Source organism: Rhinichthys klamathensis, unplaced genomic scaffold (genome assembly GCF_029890125.1).
Source record: "Rhinichthys klamathensis goyatoka isolate OS25496 unplaced genomic scaffold, OSU_Roscu_1.1 h1tg000557l_1, whole genome shotgun sequence".
Taxonomy (NCBI): domain Eukaryota; kingdom Metazoa; phylum Chordata; class Actinopteri; order Cypriniformes; family Leuciscidae; genus Rhinichthys; species Rhinichthys klamathensis.
In genome coordinates this window covers 1450943-1469907 of record NW_026607025.1, presented here as the reverse complement: position 1 = coordinate 1469907, position 18965 = coordinate 1450943, and the positions used below count along the sequence as shown (strand labels likewise).

At 40.0% G+C, this 18965-nt stretch overlaps 1 protein-coding gene across 1 annotated transcript in view; it reads left to right on the top strand.

Annotated features, from left to right (window-relative positions):
* Nucleotides 1–1189: 1189 nt before the first annotated feature.
* The window catches only part of LOC130073720 (GTPase IMAP family member 8), a 217338-nt gene continuing 199562 nt past the window's right edge, over nucleotides 1190–18965 (top strand). Inside the window, 3 exon segments of the mRNA XM_056239290.1 lie at nucleotides 1190–1223; nucleotides 16443–17159; nucleotides 17910–18614. Coding sequence (XP_056095265.1) covers nucleotides 1202–1223; nucleotides 16443–17159; nucleotides 17910–18614 — 1444 coding nt within the window. The 5' untranslated portion in view covers nucleotides 1190–1201.

Genomic DNA, 18965 nt, shown 5'->3' with positions numbered 1-18965 from the left:
ACACTTTCTCTGACAAGCGGATGCAATGAGACCTGTTTTCCGGTTTGGTCACGTGACGCTCGGCATTAAGCCTATTAACCAGTTTTGGACTGATTTGGCAGATTTTATATTTAATCTGATGAATATTAATTATTGCTTTACTTTAAAGGATATTACCGTGTATTATGAAAATAAAAGCAATAAGGATCTGGAATTTATTGTTAACCTTTTTATTTTATTAGCAAAATTTCACATACATAAACAAAAATTTCTTAATTCATCTCCTGTGTTAAATTTGTTTTGTTCTGACTTTGATTGTTACATTTATTCAATAAGACTGTTAAAAAACTAAAAATCTGTGAAATATTTAAAATGCTATAATACACTCCTCAATACCCCTGGTGTTTTGTAATATCCTTATTTGTTAAAATTGAATGTGAGCTATGCTTTCTTTATTTTTTTTTTGTCTTGACTGTTCATATTTTGTTATTATTTGTATGTTAATTTTCTGCAATAAAAAAAACAAACAAGATGAACAATTGTGGTTAAAAAGCTGTTAATGTTAAAAAGTATATCAATTTTATTTTATTTGTTAAGAAAATGACCGATCGTTTCGCTAGATAAGACCCTATTCCTCGCGCAGAACCATCTGAACCCCTTTAAAGCCCTTTGAAACTGCATTGATTTAGACCTCAAAACGTTGGTTAGCTAACGTTAACTATCATTGAAGTCCATTATTCGAAGAAAAATACAGAAATGTTTTCCTCAAAAAACGTATTTTCTCTTCCACTGAGGAAAGAAAGACATGGATATCTTGGATGGCATTGGGGTGAGTAAATTATCAGGAAATTTTCATTTTGAGGTGAACTAATCCTTTAAATTATATAAAATACCTATCCTATGTAGCCTAAACAAGTTATTGTTAACTAACGTTAAGCTATTATGTATGTTATCAGTAAACGTTGTATGTGGATGATACCGCAAAAATAAACAAGCAAACAAACAAATCTCCGCTAACGTTAAACGGTACACACTTCATTTCAAATGTTCAAACTAAAACTACGCTCTTGGACACGCCTCATGGTGTTGCGGTTTGAAGCATCAGGAAGTGAGTGAGTCCCGTCAAACACACCGTGAAAATACTTTTCAAGTAAAACTACTAGACTGCTGCATGGTGGAACTATATTTCATTATTAGGTCATACTAAGGCAAAAAATAAAATATGTCAAGAAAAATGGACATCGGTAAGTATTTCACTCGTAAAACAATCTATTTTTATAAAAGAAAAAATGTCAACTTGTTTACAATTTGTGTGAGACGCTTTTAAAGGGGTGGTAAAATGCCCTTTTCACAAGATGTAAATTAAAGGGCACCTATTATGGAATTTAGAAAATTACCTTTCATGTAGTGAGTAACAGATCTAAGTGAACAAAAACATCCTGCAAAGTTTTATATATGAAAGTTCACCGTAAAAAAAGTTATTTGCTGCGTTCCAATTCGCATACTATCCGTCCTAAATAGTATTCGAAAATAGAACTATACGTCCCAAATCGTAGTACCGTAATTCCTCAAATAAAAGCCGGGGCCTTTATTTACCTAAACTGCAGAAGGTAACAGGCTTTTATTTGAAGCAGGCTTTTATTAGAGGCAGGCCTTTATTTAAAAAAAAAAATCAAAATCAAATTTCCGTCTGGGTTCCATGCTCCTCAAGACAATTTCGTTTTCAATAAAGTTGTTGAAAAGACCGTTACACTAGCAGCACTAAATTATATCTGTGTTACATCTATTGTCTACTACCATCTACGTTACGATGAACTTGAATGCACATTAGGGATGTTTACACCTGGCCACTTCATGCGTTTTCTCAGATCGGAAAGCTATCTGATTTATCAGAACAATTCTACTTAAATCAGCTTACAAATGCATTTTCGCAAAACGGATATAAATCGCGCTATGTGCATATTTAATGGAGTTCACGAAACCGAAAGCAACAGACATGAGCTGCTGCATTTGATAGATCAGCTAATTTCAAAATCAAAAGACCGCAATAAGAGAGCGCGGCAACAGCCCTGGTAAGATCATTTCGTTTCTTTACTTTTAATGATGAGGAGTATTGTCTGCGACTTACTTTCACTTTAATTTGCAATAGTTTGCACGTTTGCTTTATGAATAGATGCTCATCTGCCGTGATGCGTGTTGCAGTAGCGTTGTCACAACTTGCTATAACATTACATAGCCTATAACACGCTCTCACACATTTATTTCTTAGCGTTTTTGGGAGGAGTACAATTTAGATACGTGGTTTCAACAATCAGATGCATTTGATTTACACTTGTGCAGTTTCGTCTGGAATCTCGTCTCAGATCTCCTCCTGAAGAAGTGGTTTGAGTGATCGGCTTTAAATCGTCTCGAATGCGCTTCGGATGGCATTTATACCTGGTCTTTTCACAATCAGATAGCCATCAGATCACAGAACACGCATGAAGTGGACAGGTGTAACATCTCTTCAATGAAAGGCATTTAGAGATTATCCACACTAATTTTCCCCCGGCCTTATTTGAGACCGGCCTTTATTTGTCTGCGTTGATCATGCACCCGGCCACTATCAGAGGCCCGGTGTTTATTTGAATACCGGTTTTTATTTGAGGAATTACGGGTATGTTGAAATGAGTGTTCCAAAGAGACCCGGATGGTCTACTATATCCGGTCAGAATCCGAAGTGCAGATCGTTGCACACTCTAACGGCCACCAGGGGTCACTAACCTCTTACAATAACAAAGGCGTATATTGTTGACGTATATTCCACATTAAAGGTTCTCTAAGCGATCCTGGGTGATGTCACTTCTTGTTGACGTTCGAACTATTGTCAAACAAAACGGAGGCTAGCTAGACCCTCCCTCCTCCTCATCCGCACACTAACCCCCCAAACCCTTCTTGTCGGTCATTGGCTGGAACAGTTTGTTATGTTTCGGGGAGCGGGTCGCCGCAGTTTGTTTTTGTTGCTGTTTGTGGAGCATGGGCTGTCTACAGAGATCGCGTTTCTTTACAGTGTGTTCAGGGGACAGGCAGCCAGTGGTTAGTGAGGAGATGTTTGCTGTATGTGACAAAAAATGTTTTGGCCTAAAAAACGCGTGACATCGCTTAGAGCACCTTTAAGCTGAATTATGGATCTTGTCAAGCTTTCATGTGTGTTGAATGTTGGTAGTTAGGTTGTGTGTTGGCTGTATGAGACTAAGTACTTTAAGCTAGATCAACATTAGAATAACATACCAGAGCTCAACATAAAAAAAATCCCCACTGGCCCCCAGAGCTTTGCTGGCCCCTTCTATATTTTTACTGGCCCTCAAAGAAATATAAGGAAAAACACTTTTCCATTAAACTGTATATTGTATACATTAGGATTCATTTTTCTTGTCCCCTCAGAATGACAGTAAACTAATTATTACGGTACATTACATGAGTGATGAGTAACGTTACATAGGCCTATTTTCACTTCAAATTGGCGAAATTAGACAAAAGTATATTAGTTTGCCTGATTATTTTTGTAATTCGTTTAACATTTATGACCTAAAAAAACTGTCAATGAAGAAAAAATGAAGAATGCGCTGAATCCATAGACTGTAAAAAAATATGGACGTAGTGTCCGTGACGTCACCCGTAGGTTTCTGAAGAGCGTTTTTGACATAGACATCATATAACTAATGATTCTATGATATCTATGGTTTTTGAAGCCTAAAGTGGGCGGGGCCGGCCGTCGCCATCTTGGCAACGCGTCACCTTTCGTCACTACCGGATAACAGAAAATGGGCAAAAAGGCAGGACGTGGGTGGAGCTACTGGCCTCGCGTTAAAGTGGCAGCTGATTGAAGAATTAAAGCCAATAGTGAAAGTTCATGTTTTTGCCCTTCGAAATATTATAATAGTTAAAAGACGTAACTAAAAGTGAGACTGTGTATCGTGATGTATTATTATTCTGCTATAAAAATGTATTATCATGCTGTAACTTACAATATTGCTCTGAGCTTGTGCGTGTGTGACAGTGATTCATGCGCATACATGTCAGTCAGCATGGCATCGCACGTCAAGTTCGTAAAGAGCTTTGTTCAGTCCATTTCAAAATCTGATTTTGGCCGCCTCTCAATTATTCAAATGGGTTAAACCAAAGATATTACCTCAGAAGTTCAAGTAAATGCACTAGAAATCCGCGCTCATTCAAGGGTGTGCATCTATTTTTTTTTTTTTTTTTTTTTTTTATTGAAGATAATCAACAATACAATCAAAGTAGCAAAAGTTAAAGAAATACCCCCAAAAATAAAAAATATATAAAAAAATATAAAAAAATAATAAATAAAATAAATACAAATAAATAAAAAAATACAGACACTAAAACACAAGATTATTACTCAAATAAACACATTAAACATAGTACAATTAACTACAGTTTTAACAGCTTTTTTGTTTTGCATTGAAGAGATGGTAGAAATATATTGTTCCATTTCAGTTTTTAGCACCGAAAAAAGTGTTTTTTTTTTATTACTGAATTTACATTTATGGATATGGAATTTGGCAACAAATAAGATTAGGTTTATTAGAAAGAGAGCACCATTGTCCTTCCCACAGTCACTAAAACAACCAAAAATTACATTTTTGTAGTACAGGGAGAACTCAGGAAGAATATTGTCAACTAAAAATGAATTAATGTCTTTCCAGAGCTTATAAGTGCATTCACAAGACCAAAATAAATGTGAAATAGTTTCAGGATGTAAGCCACAAAAGGACCATTTTACATCAATGTCATTCTTAAACTTATTTAAGCATACATTTGTGGGGTAAAACCTGTGTAGTAACTTGAACGAGACTTCTTTAATTTTGTTAGTTAAAAGGAACTTCTGGGGTAAGGACCAGACTTTTTCCCAGTCTATGTTGAGGTCAAACTTATTCCAATAGAAGGATGTAGGAGAAATAGAGACTAGGTCCGCCTGAAACAAGGATCTAATTTTGGAGTTCGATGCTTTATAGGTAGAGAAACAGACTTTACCTAACGGAAGCTGAGTTGGATCTGGGGGTGACATTGATAATGGTGGAGAGATATCAATTGACCTGAATAACATACGAAGACCTGAGGGCACAGCATCAAAAACTATAGAAAATTCTCTTGGGCTTACTGGAATCTTATATTTGGCAAGAAATTCTGAATAACTGTATAGTAGTCCATTCTTATTAAAGAGTTGACTGACTAATAAAATACCATTGTTGAACCAATTATCGTAAAAAAGCGACTTGTTCTTATAAACAATATTGAGATTGTTCCATATATAACACCTCTGTGGAGAGAAGTTATGCTTGTAAAGCAAAGCCCATGCTAAAAGAGCCTGTTGGTGGAAATTGGAGAGTTTAACTGGGATTTTTTGTATTTTATAGTTACAGAGCAGAATAAATTTTAGGCCACCTAACTGTGAAAAGACATAATGAGAAATAAAATTCCAGATGGAAGTAGGGTGTTTGAGATATTGCTTGATCCAATTTATCTTGAATGTGTTGTTGAGAGAGCTAAAGTCTATGAAATTTAAGCCCCCTTTGTTGTAAGAATTCAGAACTACAGACTTACGAATATAGTGAGTTTTATTTTTCCATATAATATTAAATAGCATCTTATCGACAGATTTACAAAAGGAGTTATCTACATGTAATGACTGAGCAGCATAGGTTAAACGAGAAATACCTTCCGCCTTGGTGATTAGAACTCTGCCTTTCAAAGAAAGATCTCTTTGTAACCATCGGTTGAAAACCTTTTGAGTTTTTTCAATGAGGGGAAAAAAGTTTAACTTACCTCTGGCTTTTCTATCTTTGGTGATATGTACACCAAGATATGTGACTGAGTCTCTTACAGGGATATTATACACTACGGAAGCAGAGCAGTTATTCACTGGTAACAGTTCACATTTGCTAAGATTGAGGGTGAGACCGGAAGCTTTGGAAAAAGAGCGAATAAGATTAATCACAACTGAAACCTGTGAAGCATCTGCCAGAAACAGGGCTGTATCATCCGCCAACTGACTGATTAAAATATGATTATTTGCCACACTAATGCCTTTAATAGGACTGTTTTTAATGTGTAAATTAAGAAGTTGGGCAGCGAGAAGGAACAGATAAACAGAAAGAGGACACCCCTGCCGTACTCCACGCTTTAAATCAAATCTTGGGGAAGTACCATTGCTTAATTTAATAGAACTGTTTCCATTAGCGTACAAAGTTTGGACCGATCTGCAGAAGAACTGACCAAAACCGAAATTTTTTAAGGTTCCATTACAAAATCGTGCTCTAAGGAATCAAAGGCTTTATAAAAGTCTAAGAAAAGAATAAAACTGTCTTCATGAACTAGCTCAGAGTAGTCTAATAAATCTAAAATCAATCTTACATTATTTGAGATATGTCTATTACGCATGAACCCAGATTGGCTCTCATCAATAATAGAGTCTAGTACTGATTTCAGTCTCTTGGCAAGTATCAGAGCAAAAATCTTATAGTCACTATTTAATAAGGAAATGGGGCGCCAATTATCTAACAGGAGAGAATCTTTCTTAGGCTAATGAATGAGTGTAATTAGACCCTGACTTAATGGGAACCTCTATAAACACTCTCAGCAAAAACTTCTTTTAAAAATGGGGCTAGGCTCAGAGAAAAATGCTTATAAAATTCGGCAGTAAAGCCGTCCGTTCCGGGTGATTTATTAATTTTTAGTTGATTAATGGCATTAGTAATTTCATTTAGAGAAATAGAGGCATCGCAAAAGTAACAATTATCTTCAGAAATCTGATTGATATTAGGAATAGAATTAAAAAAACATGTGGCATCTTGAGGACAATATCTAGAGGTGTAAAGATCACTGTAAAATCCAGCACAATACTTGGCAATTTTCTTTGAATCATCAGTAATTGTTCCATCAATACTTAATTGTTGAATGGTGTTATTTTTTGATTGCTGCTTTTCTAGTCGAAAGAAATATGCAGAATTCTGCTCGCCCTCTTCGAGCCACCTACGGCGAGATCTAACAAAAGCACCTTCCGCTTTTCTTTTATATATCTCGTCCAACCTATGCTGCTGATTAGTAAGCTCCAACTGTTCTGACTCAGTAAGTACATCTAAAGACTGAGAAGTTAAGGACGCAATTTTAAGTATAGTATCGTTTTCCTCTGTTCTTCTTTTTTTAGCTAAATCACTACTGTATTTCCTGAGAAATTTAGCAGTTTCGTACTTTAACAACTTCCAGTTATTGCTAAAAGAATTCTCACTTTGAGCTTTGTCCCAGTAAAGCCGAATAAAACTCTCAATTTTAGAAGTCACTTCCTTGTGTTTAAGGAGTGTACTATTAAGTTTCCAATAAGAGGTCTTATGATCAGATAGGGGCGATGGTAAAATGTTCGCAGCTACATTTTTCAGATCCTTGGATATAAGCCAGAAATCAATGCGAGACTGCCTTGATAACGTTTTGTTGCTCCATGTATATGATTTCTGTAGCGGGTGAGTATCTCTCCAAATATCGGTTAAATTAAAACTATTTAAGAGCGTCTTCACATAAATATTAGAGGAGTCCGCATTCCTTGCAGGCAACCTATCCAGGCAATTATCTAACACGGTATTAAAATCTCCGCCCAAAACGATAAAAGAATTTGGGAATTTAGATAACCAGTAAGAGAGTCGTTCTTCCAAATTATCAAAAAACTTTTGTTCTCTGTTTGAGAATTGAAGCCATAAGCATTAACTATAATATAATTTACGCTAGCAATTTCTAGAACTAGAAATATGTAATGACCGCTTTTGTCACAGTCAGAGTTTAAAACTTTTCCACTAAAGCGGTTTTTTAAAATACAAACACCAGCTGAGCGCTCAGATCCGTGAGACAGCCACAGGTCACCCCCCCCACTGTGATTTCCAAAAGTTAGCATCCTGTTCAATTGAGTGTGATTCCTGTACAAAACAAAAGTCAGTATTAAGCTGTTTACAGTATAAAAATATAGCCTTTCGTTTAAGGTGGTTTCTTAAACCTCTTGTGTTTAAAGAAATAATAGATAAAGACATTAGAAAAAAGATAAAGTAAATAAATACAAGAAAAACTAGACCAGAAAAATGGTAGTGCGTATACGAAAATAAGTATGATAAGGTCTCTACAAAAGCGCCAATATGAGTCTGAGAACAGCAAACCTTATATGAAATTTGTGAACATATGCTATCAGTACAATCAATCAAACTGTAGACATTTTATGAAAAGAGACCTTTGCAAGGAGAGCCTAAAAAGCACCCGTTTTCTTTTACTCTCACTCAAATGTGTAATTATAAAGAATTATTATTATTTATTTATTTTTTCCCCGAGGAAAAGTAACTATACATAAATGAAAGGCTGATAAACAGCTTTTGAAACGCTATAGAGCCGTGCTAGTTGAAACATCAAAATAAAAATATTGCTGAACATATGTGAGATGCTATGCATTAACAAGCATGTTAGAACAATTTTTGACACACCTCTGCTCCAAAGAGCAACTTTGATTCAATAACATAAATAGCAGGTGATAAAACCTGACTAAATCACATAAAGACCATATAAAGTAAAGACAGCCTTAAGCTGTGTAACTTACTAGAATTACCTCATCTACAAAGTCTCAAGGTGGGAGAATTTCCTTTCCACCCACAAAAGCACGACTGCCCACGAAGAAAGCTGGCTTGCCATCTTTCCGAGCCTGATCAACAACGGGCCACAGTTTCTTTCTTTTCTCTCTGTCCTCTGCTGACAAGTCCTCCGCCAGTTTCAGGTTTTTGGTCTTCAGGAAGCCGGAGTTCTTTGCGGAGCGCCACACGGCATCACGGTAGAATCTGGAAGAGAAGCGCACGATGACACCTCTCGGTTGAATGTTACCAGGCTTCCTGGGGCCGAGGCGGTGAATGACGTCTATGGCATCTGGAAGCTTGGTTTTGGCCTCTGGAAGCAGACCCTGGCATATCTTGATAATCTCATGTCGCAGATCCTGCTGATCGTTTTCTTCTAGGCCGTAGAGCTTGAGATTCCAGCGTCGGGAGTACGCTTCTAATTGAGAAACACGCTGCTCAGTCTTGTCAGTATTAACTTTGCAAGCCTCAATCAGCGATTCACAGTGGTCAACTCTCTCTTTAACGCTTTTTACTTCAGCACAAACAGCATCAAAGGAATCTTTAATACCGGCGATCTGCTTGGTGTTTTCTGTAACTGCCATCTTCACTTCGGCAATCACCAAGGAGTTGTCACTGACCTACTTTTCCAAGGCATCTGACCTGCTGTTTATCAGCTGAGAGAGGGAGGAAAGCTGGGAGAGGATTGCGGTAGTTGTCGTATCTTCCACACGTCTCCATTTAGGTGCAGGTGATTTAACCGGGGTGATGGGAAGTTGCGGAAAATTGTCATCCACTAACGAGACCTTCAGTACCTCCGTGTCTGACTCGAGGTAGTCGTGCATGTTGTCAATGAGCATGTTGTTTGTATCTGACTGCTCAGTGGGAGCTAACGTTTCAGCCATGTTAGTAGAACACGTACTAGCAAGCGCTTTTTTAGCGCCGCTTTTCCTCTTCTCCAGAGGCTTCATTTTACCAGCAAAGGTAATCAGAATACAGCCGGACAAACGCGGTACATGAACTAAAAGCAAAAAGTCCGTTTTGTACACACTTGAACAATATGAAAAACAGTTCGGTTTGCGGAGCTCAGAGAAACACGTCCACTCAGAGCGCCATCTTGGTCGACCCCCCCAGGGTGTGCATCTACTGCATGGACGGAGAGAAAGCACTGACACCTGCAGGATTTCATCTGACGGTACTTTCACTAAAAAGTTAAATAAGCATATCTGTTCCGTGAGAGCAACAGTACCGCATTTAACGAGTGTGCATGGTCTCTATATCTATAGACTTTTTTTAGCAAAGAAATTGTCAGACATCCATTAACGTTAGTGCATGCGAGGAAAACAACTGGAAATACAGCGCTAGTTGTTCTTTCCATACTCGACAACAACGGAATCCAACGACGTGGGCGAAGGTATAATGCGTGTATTAAATTGTATGAAATAATCCCGAAAAAAGCACAAACACGGCAGAGATGATAAGTACAGCAGCTGCTGGAATAAGCTCAGAGTGACGTTAACAGACAGCAGACAAACGGCCGCAATCCACCTGTCACTCAAGTGGCCACGCCCTTAATTATGCAGGCTTAATATAATTTAAACGGATGAGTTGTAAAAAAATTCACCCCCCTCACAGTTGTCATGAAGGGCAAAATAAGCTATAAAGACCAAAACCACTTTTTGCTCCAGGCTGTAAACATGTTTTTTTTCTGCTGTAAAGTTGGGCATTTTAACATGGGGGAGATGCAGATTTGACTCACTGCCTCAAGCGGCCAGTCGATGAATTGCAGTTTAATTCACTTCCGTGTTGGTTTCAAGAGAGAGACAGGGAGGTTGCCGCTTGGCTGAATCTGATTATAACAAGACTGAAGCGAACACGAATCATGCATTTTGCATAATGGCTCGGTCGGCTTTTGTTGGAAATTTCCGGCAAACGAAACAGTACATGTGTAACCCCTCCACCCGGATCCTACTCGCCCCGCTCTGTGCGGGCCTCGAACCCGGGTCTCCGGCATGAGAGTCAGGCGCTCTAACAAGGAGGCTAAAGACTGCAGCCTCTAGCATCTGTCGCTAGAGAGCCTTTTGAAATCAGAGGAGTGAGTCTTACTCACACAGCAACTACTAGCTGGCCTCCGTTACACTCACCCCCCTAAACCTCACTCCCATCCGGGTCACGGCACCAATGTAACCCCTCCACCCGGGTTCTACTCGCCCCGCTCTGTGCGGGCCTCGAACCCGGGTCTCCGCGTGAGAGTCAGGCGCTCTAACAAGGAGGCTAAAGACTGCAGCCCTAGCATCTGTCGCTAGAGAGCCTTTCGAGATCAGAGGAGTGAGGTTTACTCACACAGCAACTACTAGCTGGCCTCCGTTACACATGCCTTCATCGCCTTTCTCCACCCAGGTGTACTGTGTTTTCCATGACACTAGGAATTAGGGCTGGGCGATATGGCCAAAAAATCATATCTCTGTATTTTTTGGTTAAATGGCGATATACGATGTATATATCTCGGTACTTTCTACGTTTTTCTATTTGAATAAAGAAAATCTGTATTTATTTAAAAAAAAAAGAAATGCTATTTCACATCCTGCTCAATGATATCCAAACAATGTTGATATTGAAGGATATGAAAACAAATATAGGGAATGTAATGTAGGCTATGCAATATATTATGTGCAAAAATGTAGTTAAAATCATAATACATTCTAACATTGTAACATTAAAAAAAAAAAAAAAAAAGCATTTTTTTTAAAATGACTAAAGGCTAAACTAAAAATTAAAATAAAAACAAAAGCACAAACTATATTAGCCTGCATTTGATTACCCCATTATAATGGTCACTTTCGTAAAAACATACTTATAGGTTTAAAATTCCACATATGGCACATATATTGTCTCCAACAACAAATATTTTAGCAATATGTATATTTTAGCGCTACTGTTCTATTGTGCTCATCTGTTTAACGGAAGCTTGAATTTTAGCGGAGATTCACTTGCAGAAGCTCGTCCTCTCCTGACAGTGAAATGGACATATTTGTTTGACTTGCTAACATTTACAGATGGAGAATATACCTGTGAAATGTAAGTTAAGCACTGAGGAAAGCACTACGTCTCAAACGCATTAAACAGCGCAAGTATTTATCTGTCAGTCAGTAACGTTAACAGTATCTGTCAGAGCATCTGACAGGGCAAGCTGCTTTAAACTTGTTAACTATATCTTACCAGTTATTTTGAAGCGCTTAATATAAGCTTGTGTCATGTTTAGGACAAATTGTACTATGTACTTTCACTGCAGGAGTTCACACTGCGTCCTCCGCTATTTTTCATATGTGCTCGTATCAAACTACTGTATCGATATAAACGGTAACGTTATTGCCTCATTCCATATCGTTTAAAAAAAAAGAAGATATATTTTACAAACTCGATATACCAGCCCTACTAGGAATTTCCTCTTTCTCGTATCAGCCTCGTAGTTCTTTGACATTTTAACACGTTATAAATAACGTCTCCGGTTACTTTCGTAACCTCGGTTCCCTGAAAGGCAGGGAACGAGACATTTACGTCGATGACGTAGTATGGGAACTCCTCCCCTTCTTCACTTCTGCTGAAATCTTATGGGCTAACGCCAGCTGGAGACAGCTTGCCAATTGACGCAAAATATGCAAATACTGACACGCCTGCTGGCAGTATAAATTGCATACGCTCGTCAATTGCATCAGAATACGACTGAACGCTCGAATGAACAAGCGACACGGCGTTCGACGTAAATGTCTCGTTCCCTGCCTTTCAGGGAACCGAGGTTATAAAAGTAACCGGAGACGTTCCCTTTCAAGGCGGTCACTTCGACATTTACGTCGATGACGTAGTATGGGAACTGTGTCAAATCCCGCCGTGGAGCAGTGAACCCACCCACTCGAGAATGACAGAACCCTCATCCAATAGCTGTGCTACTAGAAATACGAGCTCCTGATAGGTCGAAGCGAGCCAATAGCGCACTTTCTAAACCTCATAAAAATTTGCATTTCCCAAGCAAATGAAATAGAGGGAAGTCTTGCACTGAATCATTCAGGGCAGAACAACACAATATAATAGCAAGTGTAATACAAGTCAGCAGCGAAGCGGCGACAATTGCATAAGCACAATACATAAATCAAGCATTCATGCACAACCTGAAGGCTCAGCTCACCGAAAGCACTTGAGACGCAACAGAAGGTACATCCAACTTATAAAATCTGGCGAATGTATTCTGAGAAGACCAGCCAGCAGCAAGACACAAGTCCCTTATAGACATACCTCTGGACCAGGCCCACGAAGAGGCGATCGCCCTCGTCGAATGAGCCTTAATGTTGAGGGGACAGACCACCCCCTGGCAATCATAAGCCAAAGCATCCACAATCCAGTGAGCAAGCCTCTGTTTCGAAACTCCACGTCCCTTGTTACAACCGCCGAAGCACACAAATAGCTGATCCGATTGACGAAAAGCGGCTGAGCGAGTCATATACATCCGTAAAGCCCTGACTGGGCAAACAGCGCTCTGAGCATCAGTATCACGCGAGACTGACGACTCAGAAGACAACGCAGGCAGTAAAACAACCTGCGCTTTGAACGGAGTATTGAGTGACTTCGGAACGTAACCCTGTCTTGGCCGACATTACAATCCCCCGGTCCAAAACGAATGCAGTCCTCGTGAACCGAGAACGCTTGTAGGTCCCCCACACGTTTTGCTGAAGCAAGAGCGAGAAGCAAAGCAGTTTTCAGGGAAAGCTCCTTGATCGCAATCGAAGCCAGTGGCTCAAACGGTGGAAGAGACAGAGCCCTCAACACTAGGGCTAAATCCCACGGCGGCACAGAAGGCGGCCGTGACGGACATAATCTCCTAGCTCCCCTGAGAAAACTGATCACCAACGCATGTTTACCGATCGACTGTCCTTCGATTGGGGGGTGAAACGCAGAAATAGCAGCCACATACACCTTCAGAGTGGACGGTAAACTCCCATTATCCATCCTGTGCTGAAGGAAGCGTAGAATATCCGACACGGTGCAGTTACCCGGGTCAATACTGATATCCTGGCACCATTTAGAGAAAACTTCCCATTTCAATTTGTATAAATGTCTAGTGGATGGGGCGCGCGCCTCAGAGATAGTGCTCATCGCTCGAGAGTGCAGAGCGTCCCGCTCATTCAGAGTCCCCGCAGCGGCCATACATGAAGGTTCCACAGCCCGGGGTTGGGGTGCCATACTGTGCCGTTCGCCTGCGATAACAGGTCTCTCCTGAGCGGAATTTCCCACGGGGAGTCCACTAGTAATTCCATCATGTCCGCGAACCAGGGCTGATTCGGCCAGTTCGGGGCTACGAGAATCACAGACGCTTTCTCCTCCCTGATTTTGCATAACACTGTAGGCAGAATCTTCACCGGAGGAAAGGCGTAAAGTCTGGCTCTCGGCCAGCGCGAAGTCAAGCCGTCGGTCGTCCGTCCCAAGGGGGAACGAGACAGCGAGAAGAACGCCTGGCAGTGCGTGTTCTCGCTCGAGGCCAACAGATCGACTTCCGCCCTCCCGAATCGATCCCAGATCATCTGCACCGATCCCGGGTGAAGCCTCCACTCTCCATGAGGAATCCCATTCCTCGAGAGCATATCCACTCCGCGATTCAAAGCACTGGCATGTCCGCGCAGTGGGCGCACATGAGGTCGTCTGACAGGGCCGTCTCGGCGTGGGCCAGGCCCAAGCAGGCGACGCAGAACAAGTGGGTGTCGGGCGCCACAATAGGCCCCGAGCACAAGTTGCAGATGGATGCCATCGGATGCCAAAGACAGTGAGGTATCTTTAGATGCACCTTCGACGATGGCGAGTTTTTTTGTAGAGTATTTTTCCAATTCGAAAGCACACGTCGATTTGAGCGTGAAGAAAAGGATTCTGATGCAATTGACGAGCGTATGCAATTTATACTGCCAGCAGGCGTGTCAGTATTTGCATATTTTGCATCAATTGGCCAGCTGTCTCCAGCTGGCGTTAGCCCATAAGATTTCAGCAGAAGTGAAGAAGGGGAGGAGTTCCCATACTACGTCATCGACGTAAATGTCGAAGTGACCGCCTTGAAAGGGAACCTGAAGTAACATTGACACTCTTCGCGCCACTGTGTATGACGTTTGCTGTTTGTTATGCTGATGGTCAGGCGCGGGCCAGTGACTGGCCAATCAACTAGCCCGACATACTCTTTTACTGGCCCCGGGCCATCGGGCCATTGCTTATGTCGAGCCCGGAACATACAGATCATATTCTAACATTTCATCATGTTGAACTAAATAACATTGATAGTTTTATGTACATTTGCTCACCTGTCTAATAAAGTACATGCTACACTCGCGTCTCTGTCAAGTCGAAGTTAGTCGCGGACGTGGAGCTCTCGGCATCTCGAAAGATGTTGATCTTCGTTTTAGTCCTCTTTTTGTCTCAAAGTCTGCTTGCCATGGCCCATAATGTTTGAACAAAACAACAACAGCGTGAGCGTCCTGCTAGGCATAACGGGCATAACCCAGTTGTCAACGTCTGTCGCCATGGTTACTATGACAGTACGAGCGCAAACCTGGCGGAAACCGATGCTAACACGGATATGACGTAATTGACTGGTGACTCCTCACCCCTGCTCACACGTCCCGTTTCCTTGGTTAAAATCGCAATTTTCTCACGATTTACACATAGTTTGAAACATTTGGGATATTGTAAGTAATCAACTAAACAAAACATATAACATTGGCCTAGTGGTTTTTGGATATTTTACTGCAAAAATCCTACATATTGTACCTTTTAACTATCTTCAATTAGCATATTCTGTCATAATCTATAAATCGTTCGTATAGGAACTGTTGTGAGATGCACACAGATGACTTTTTATTGCATGTGAAAAGAAGGATGCTAAAGTTTGAGCTGACTCTTATACAACAACTTTTCCTCTTCTCAACATGGACTGCGTGTTCCCGGGGGCGGGGTTTATGTACATTTTAGGGTTGCTGATGTCACTAACCCTGGAGGAATGTCGTGTAGTTCCAACCAGCCATTTGTTGTAGTCCTTTTCTTCAAAAGCAAATATCTCCCTTAGCTTTGAACTTTGAGCGCTGTAACTTTGCGGATGTTGTTTATGCTCAAACAGCAACATTTCACACTAGCTAAAGTTAGAAAAGTGAAATCGTGTTTTACCACCCCTCTAATGCTTTCACTTTCATATTGGTCTACAGATACGATTTTGGATCTGTTTATGCCACTTTCGGCTCGGCTTAGTTTTTTCTCAAAGTCTTTAATAATTATAGGCAGTTACAAATTGTCTTTTTGGCTTTCTTTCCATCTAAATGAATGTAAATGTAATACATTCATGTATTTAATGGTGCTAAAGGCCAGCAGTGCACTGAAACTGATAACTGTGAACAAGAGAGAGATTTATTCACTGGTTTAGAGGGCCAATTTTATTATTTTTAAAGAATATACTTTCTGAAAACATTATTCTGAAGCTATTTGTAATTTAGTCTTGCTTAATCTGTGTGTTCTGTGATCTGTTATGTTTTGTGTGCAGATCATTAAAATTAAGCTATTTTCTTTTCTATAATTCACAATTATTGTCCATCAATAACCTTTGTGCAACTCTGATTTAGGAGTTTAATTAATGTGAGATACACTTATGTGTCATTTTTAATCAATATCGTGTAGTTTGACACTCATACAGATACAGTAAACTTTATTTTAAGAACCCATTTTTCACTAAGAGAGATTACTTAAGAAGATTTAAGATGTCACTTGCCTTAAGAAGTGTGTTTGATTCTCTGTTTGTTGCAGGTGACGCTCGACATCTCTCAGAGCTGAGGATTGTGTTGATGGGGTATAAAGGAGCTGGTAAGAGTTCATCAGGAAACACCATCCTGGGCAGAGAGGAGTTTGACTTGAAGAGATCTGCTCAGTGTGTGAGGAGACATGGAGAAGTAGCAGACAGACACATCACTGTCATTGAAGCTCCAGGATGGTGGAGGAATGTCACTGTAGAGAAGAGTCCTGAGAGACTGAAACAGGAGATTTTGCTGAGTGTGTCTCTGTGTCCTCCAGGACCACACGCTGTACTACTGATCATACGTGTGGATGATATATTTAAAGAGGCTGAGAGAAAAGCATGTCAGGATCATCTGGATCTTCTCAATGAGAGAGTTTGGAGTCACACTATAGTGCTGTTCACTCGTGGAGACTCTCTGTTAGACACATCTATAGAGCAGTATATTGAGAGTGAAGGACAGGATCTCCAGCGGGTGGTGGACAAATGTGGGAACAGGTATCATGTTCTCAACAATCTCAACAGGAGAGACGGCACTCAGATCAAGGAGCTGCTGGAGAAGATTGAGGAGACAGTGGCACTAAACAACGGCCGCCATCTTGAAATAGACAGAAAGATTTTACAGGAGGTGGAAGAGAGGAAAAGAGCACAGGAAGAGAGAGCAGAAGAACGAATGAAGAGGATGCAGAAACGGAGAGAAAACATCAGATCACAGATGTTATTCACACTGAGTATATTAAGTAAATAATGAAAATGTAACCGTCACATCAATAATAACATGAAACTTCTTGTTAACTGCTATTTGTCGAGGCATTCCCACTAGATTTGTTCAAATCCGCTCACAGTGACGGCCTCTAAAACCCTTGACTAAAGAAAATAAGCGCTTTAGTTTCTTAAACAATCCCATGGGTGTGCTTTTGAAAATGCAAATTCCTTTACCTAATCCATAGAAAACAATACAATATATAATGTTATTTGAACATTTTTCTTTTTGAATTTTCTAGATCCATTGTCTAACATAAACGAACATCATTGTTTCGTGTAATTTCTCCTCTGTTATACACTGGACTGGTGACACTGAAATGACTTAAATGTCTTTTGATCTTGTTTTTGAGAGGACCAGATCAGAATGGTACCCATTATATTGTTTTTTTTACAAGCTATTTGGTATTTAGTCTTGCTTAATCTGTGTGTTCTGTGATCTGTTATGTTTTGTGTGCGGATCATTAAAATTAAGCTATTTTCTTTTCTATAATTCACAATTATTGTCCATCAATAACTTTTGTGCAACTCTGATTTAGGAGTTTAATTAAAGTGAGATACACTTATGTGTCATTTTTAATCAATAACGTGTAGTTTGACACTCATACAGATACAGTAAACTTTATTTCAAGAACCCCTTTTTCACTAAGAGAGATTACTTAAGAAGATTTAAGATGTCACTCGCCTTAAGAAGTGTGTTTGTTCTCTGTTTGTTGCAGGTGACGCTCGACATCTCTCAGAGCTGAGGATTGTGTTGATGGGGACCAAACTTGATGGTAAGAGTTCATCAGGAAACACCATCCTGGGCAGAGACGAGTTTGACTTGAAGAGATCTGCTCAGTGTGTGAGGAGACATGGAGAAGTAGCAGACAGACTCATCACTGTCATTGAAGCTCCAGGATGGTGGAAGAATCGCACTGTAGAGAAGAGTTCTGAGAGACTGAAACAGGAGATTGTGCTGAGTGTGTCTCTGTGTCCTCCAGGACCACACGCTGTACTACTGATCATAGATGTGGGTTATAGATTTAAAGAGACTGAGAGAAAAGCATGTCAGGGTCATATGGATCTTCTCAGTGAGAGAGTCTGGAGTCACACTATAGTGCTGTTCACTGGTGGAGACTCTCTGTCAGACACATCTATAGAGCAACACATCGAGAGTGAAGGACAGGATCTCCAGCGGCTGGTGGACAAATGTGGGAACAGGTATCATGTTCTCAACAATCGCAACAGGAGTGACGACACTCAGATCAAGGAGCTGCTGGAGAAGATTGAGGAGACAGTGGCACAAAACAATGGCCGCCATTTTGAAATAAACAGAAAGATTTTACAAGACGTGGAAAAGAGAAAAATAGCACAGGAAGAGAGAGCAGAAGAACGAATGAAGAGGATGGAAAAACAGAGAGAAAACATCAGATCACAGATGAGTGAGTCCACATACTTTATAGTGCAGATATTCACACTGAGTATATTAAGTGAATCATGAAAATGTAACAGTCACAGCAATAATACACTGTAAAAAATAATTGCCATTTCAACTTTTTTTTTTTTTGTAGACACAACTAAATTTGTAGAAATTGTCCAGACAACAAGAACATTTAAGTTTAATTGTCCTCAACTAAGCTAAAAGTTGAATTAACTAGTATAACTGTTGTTTCAACTAGAAAACGCATGTTGATACAATTGCACATACACCATATATTGTAGGGCTGGGCGATATATCGCACGATATTGTTATGCGCGTCTCTTCAGTAAAGCCGGTTCTTTGATTAGTAGTA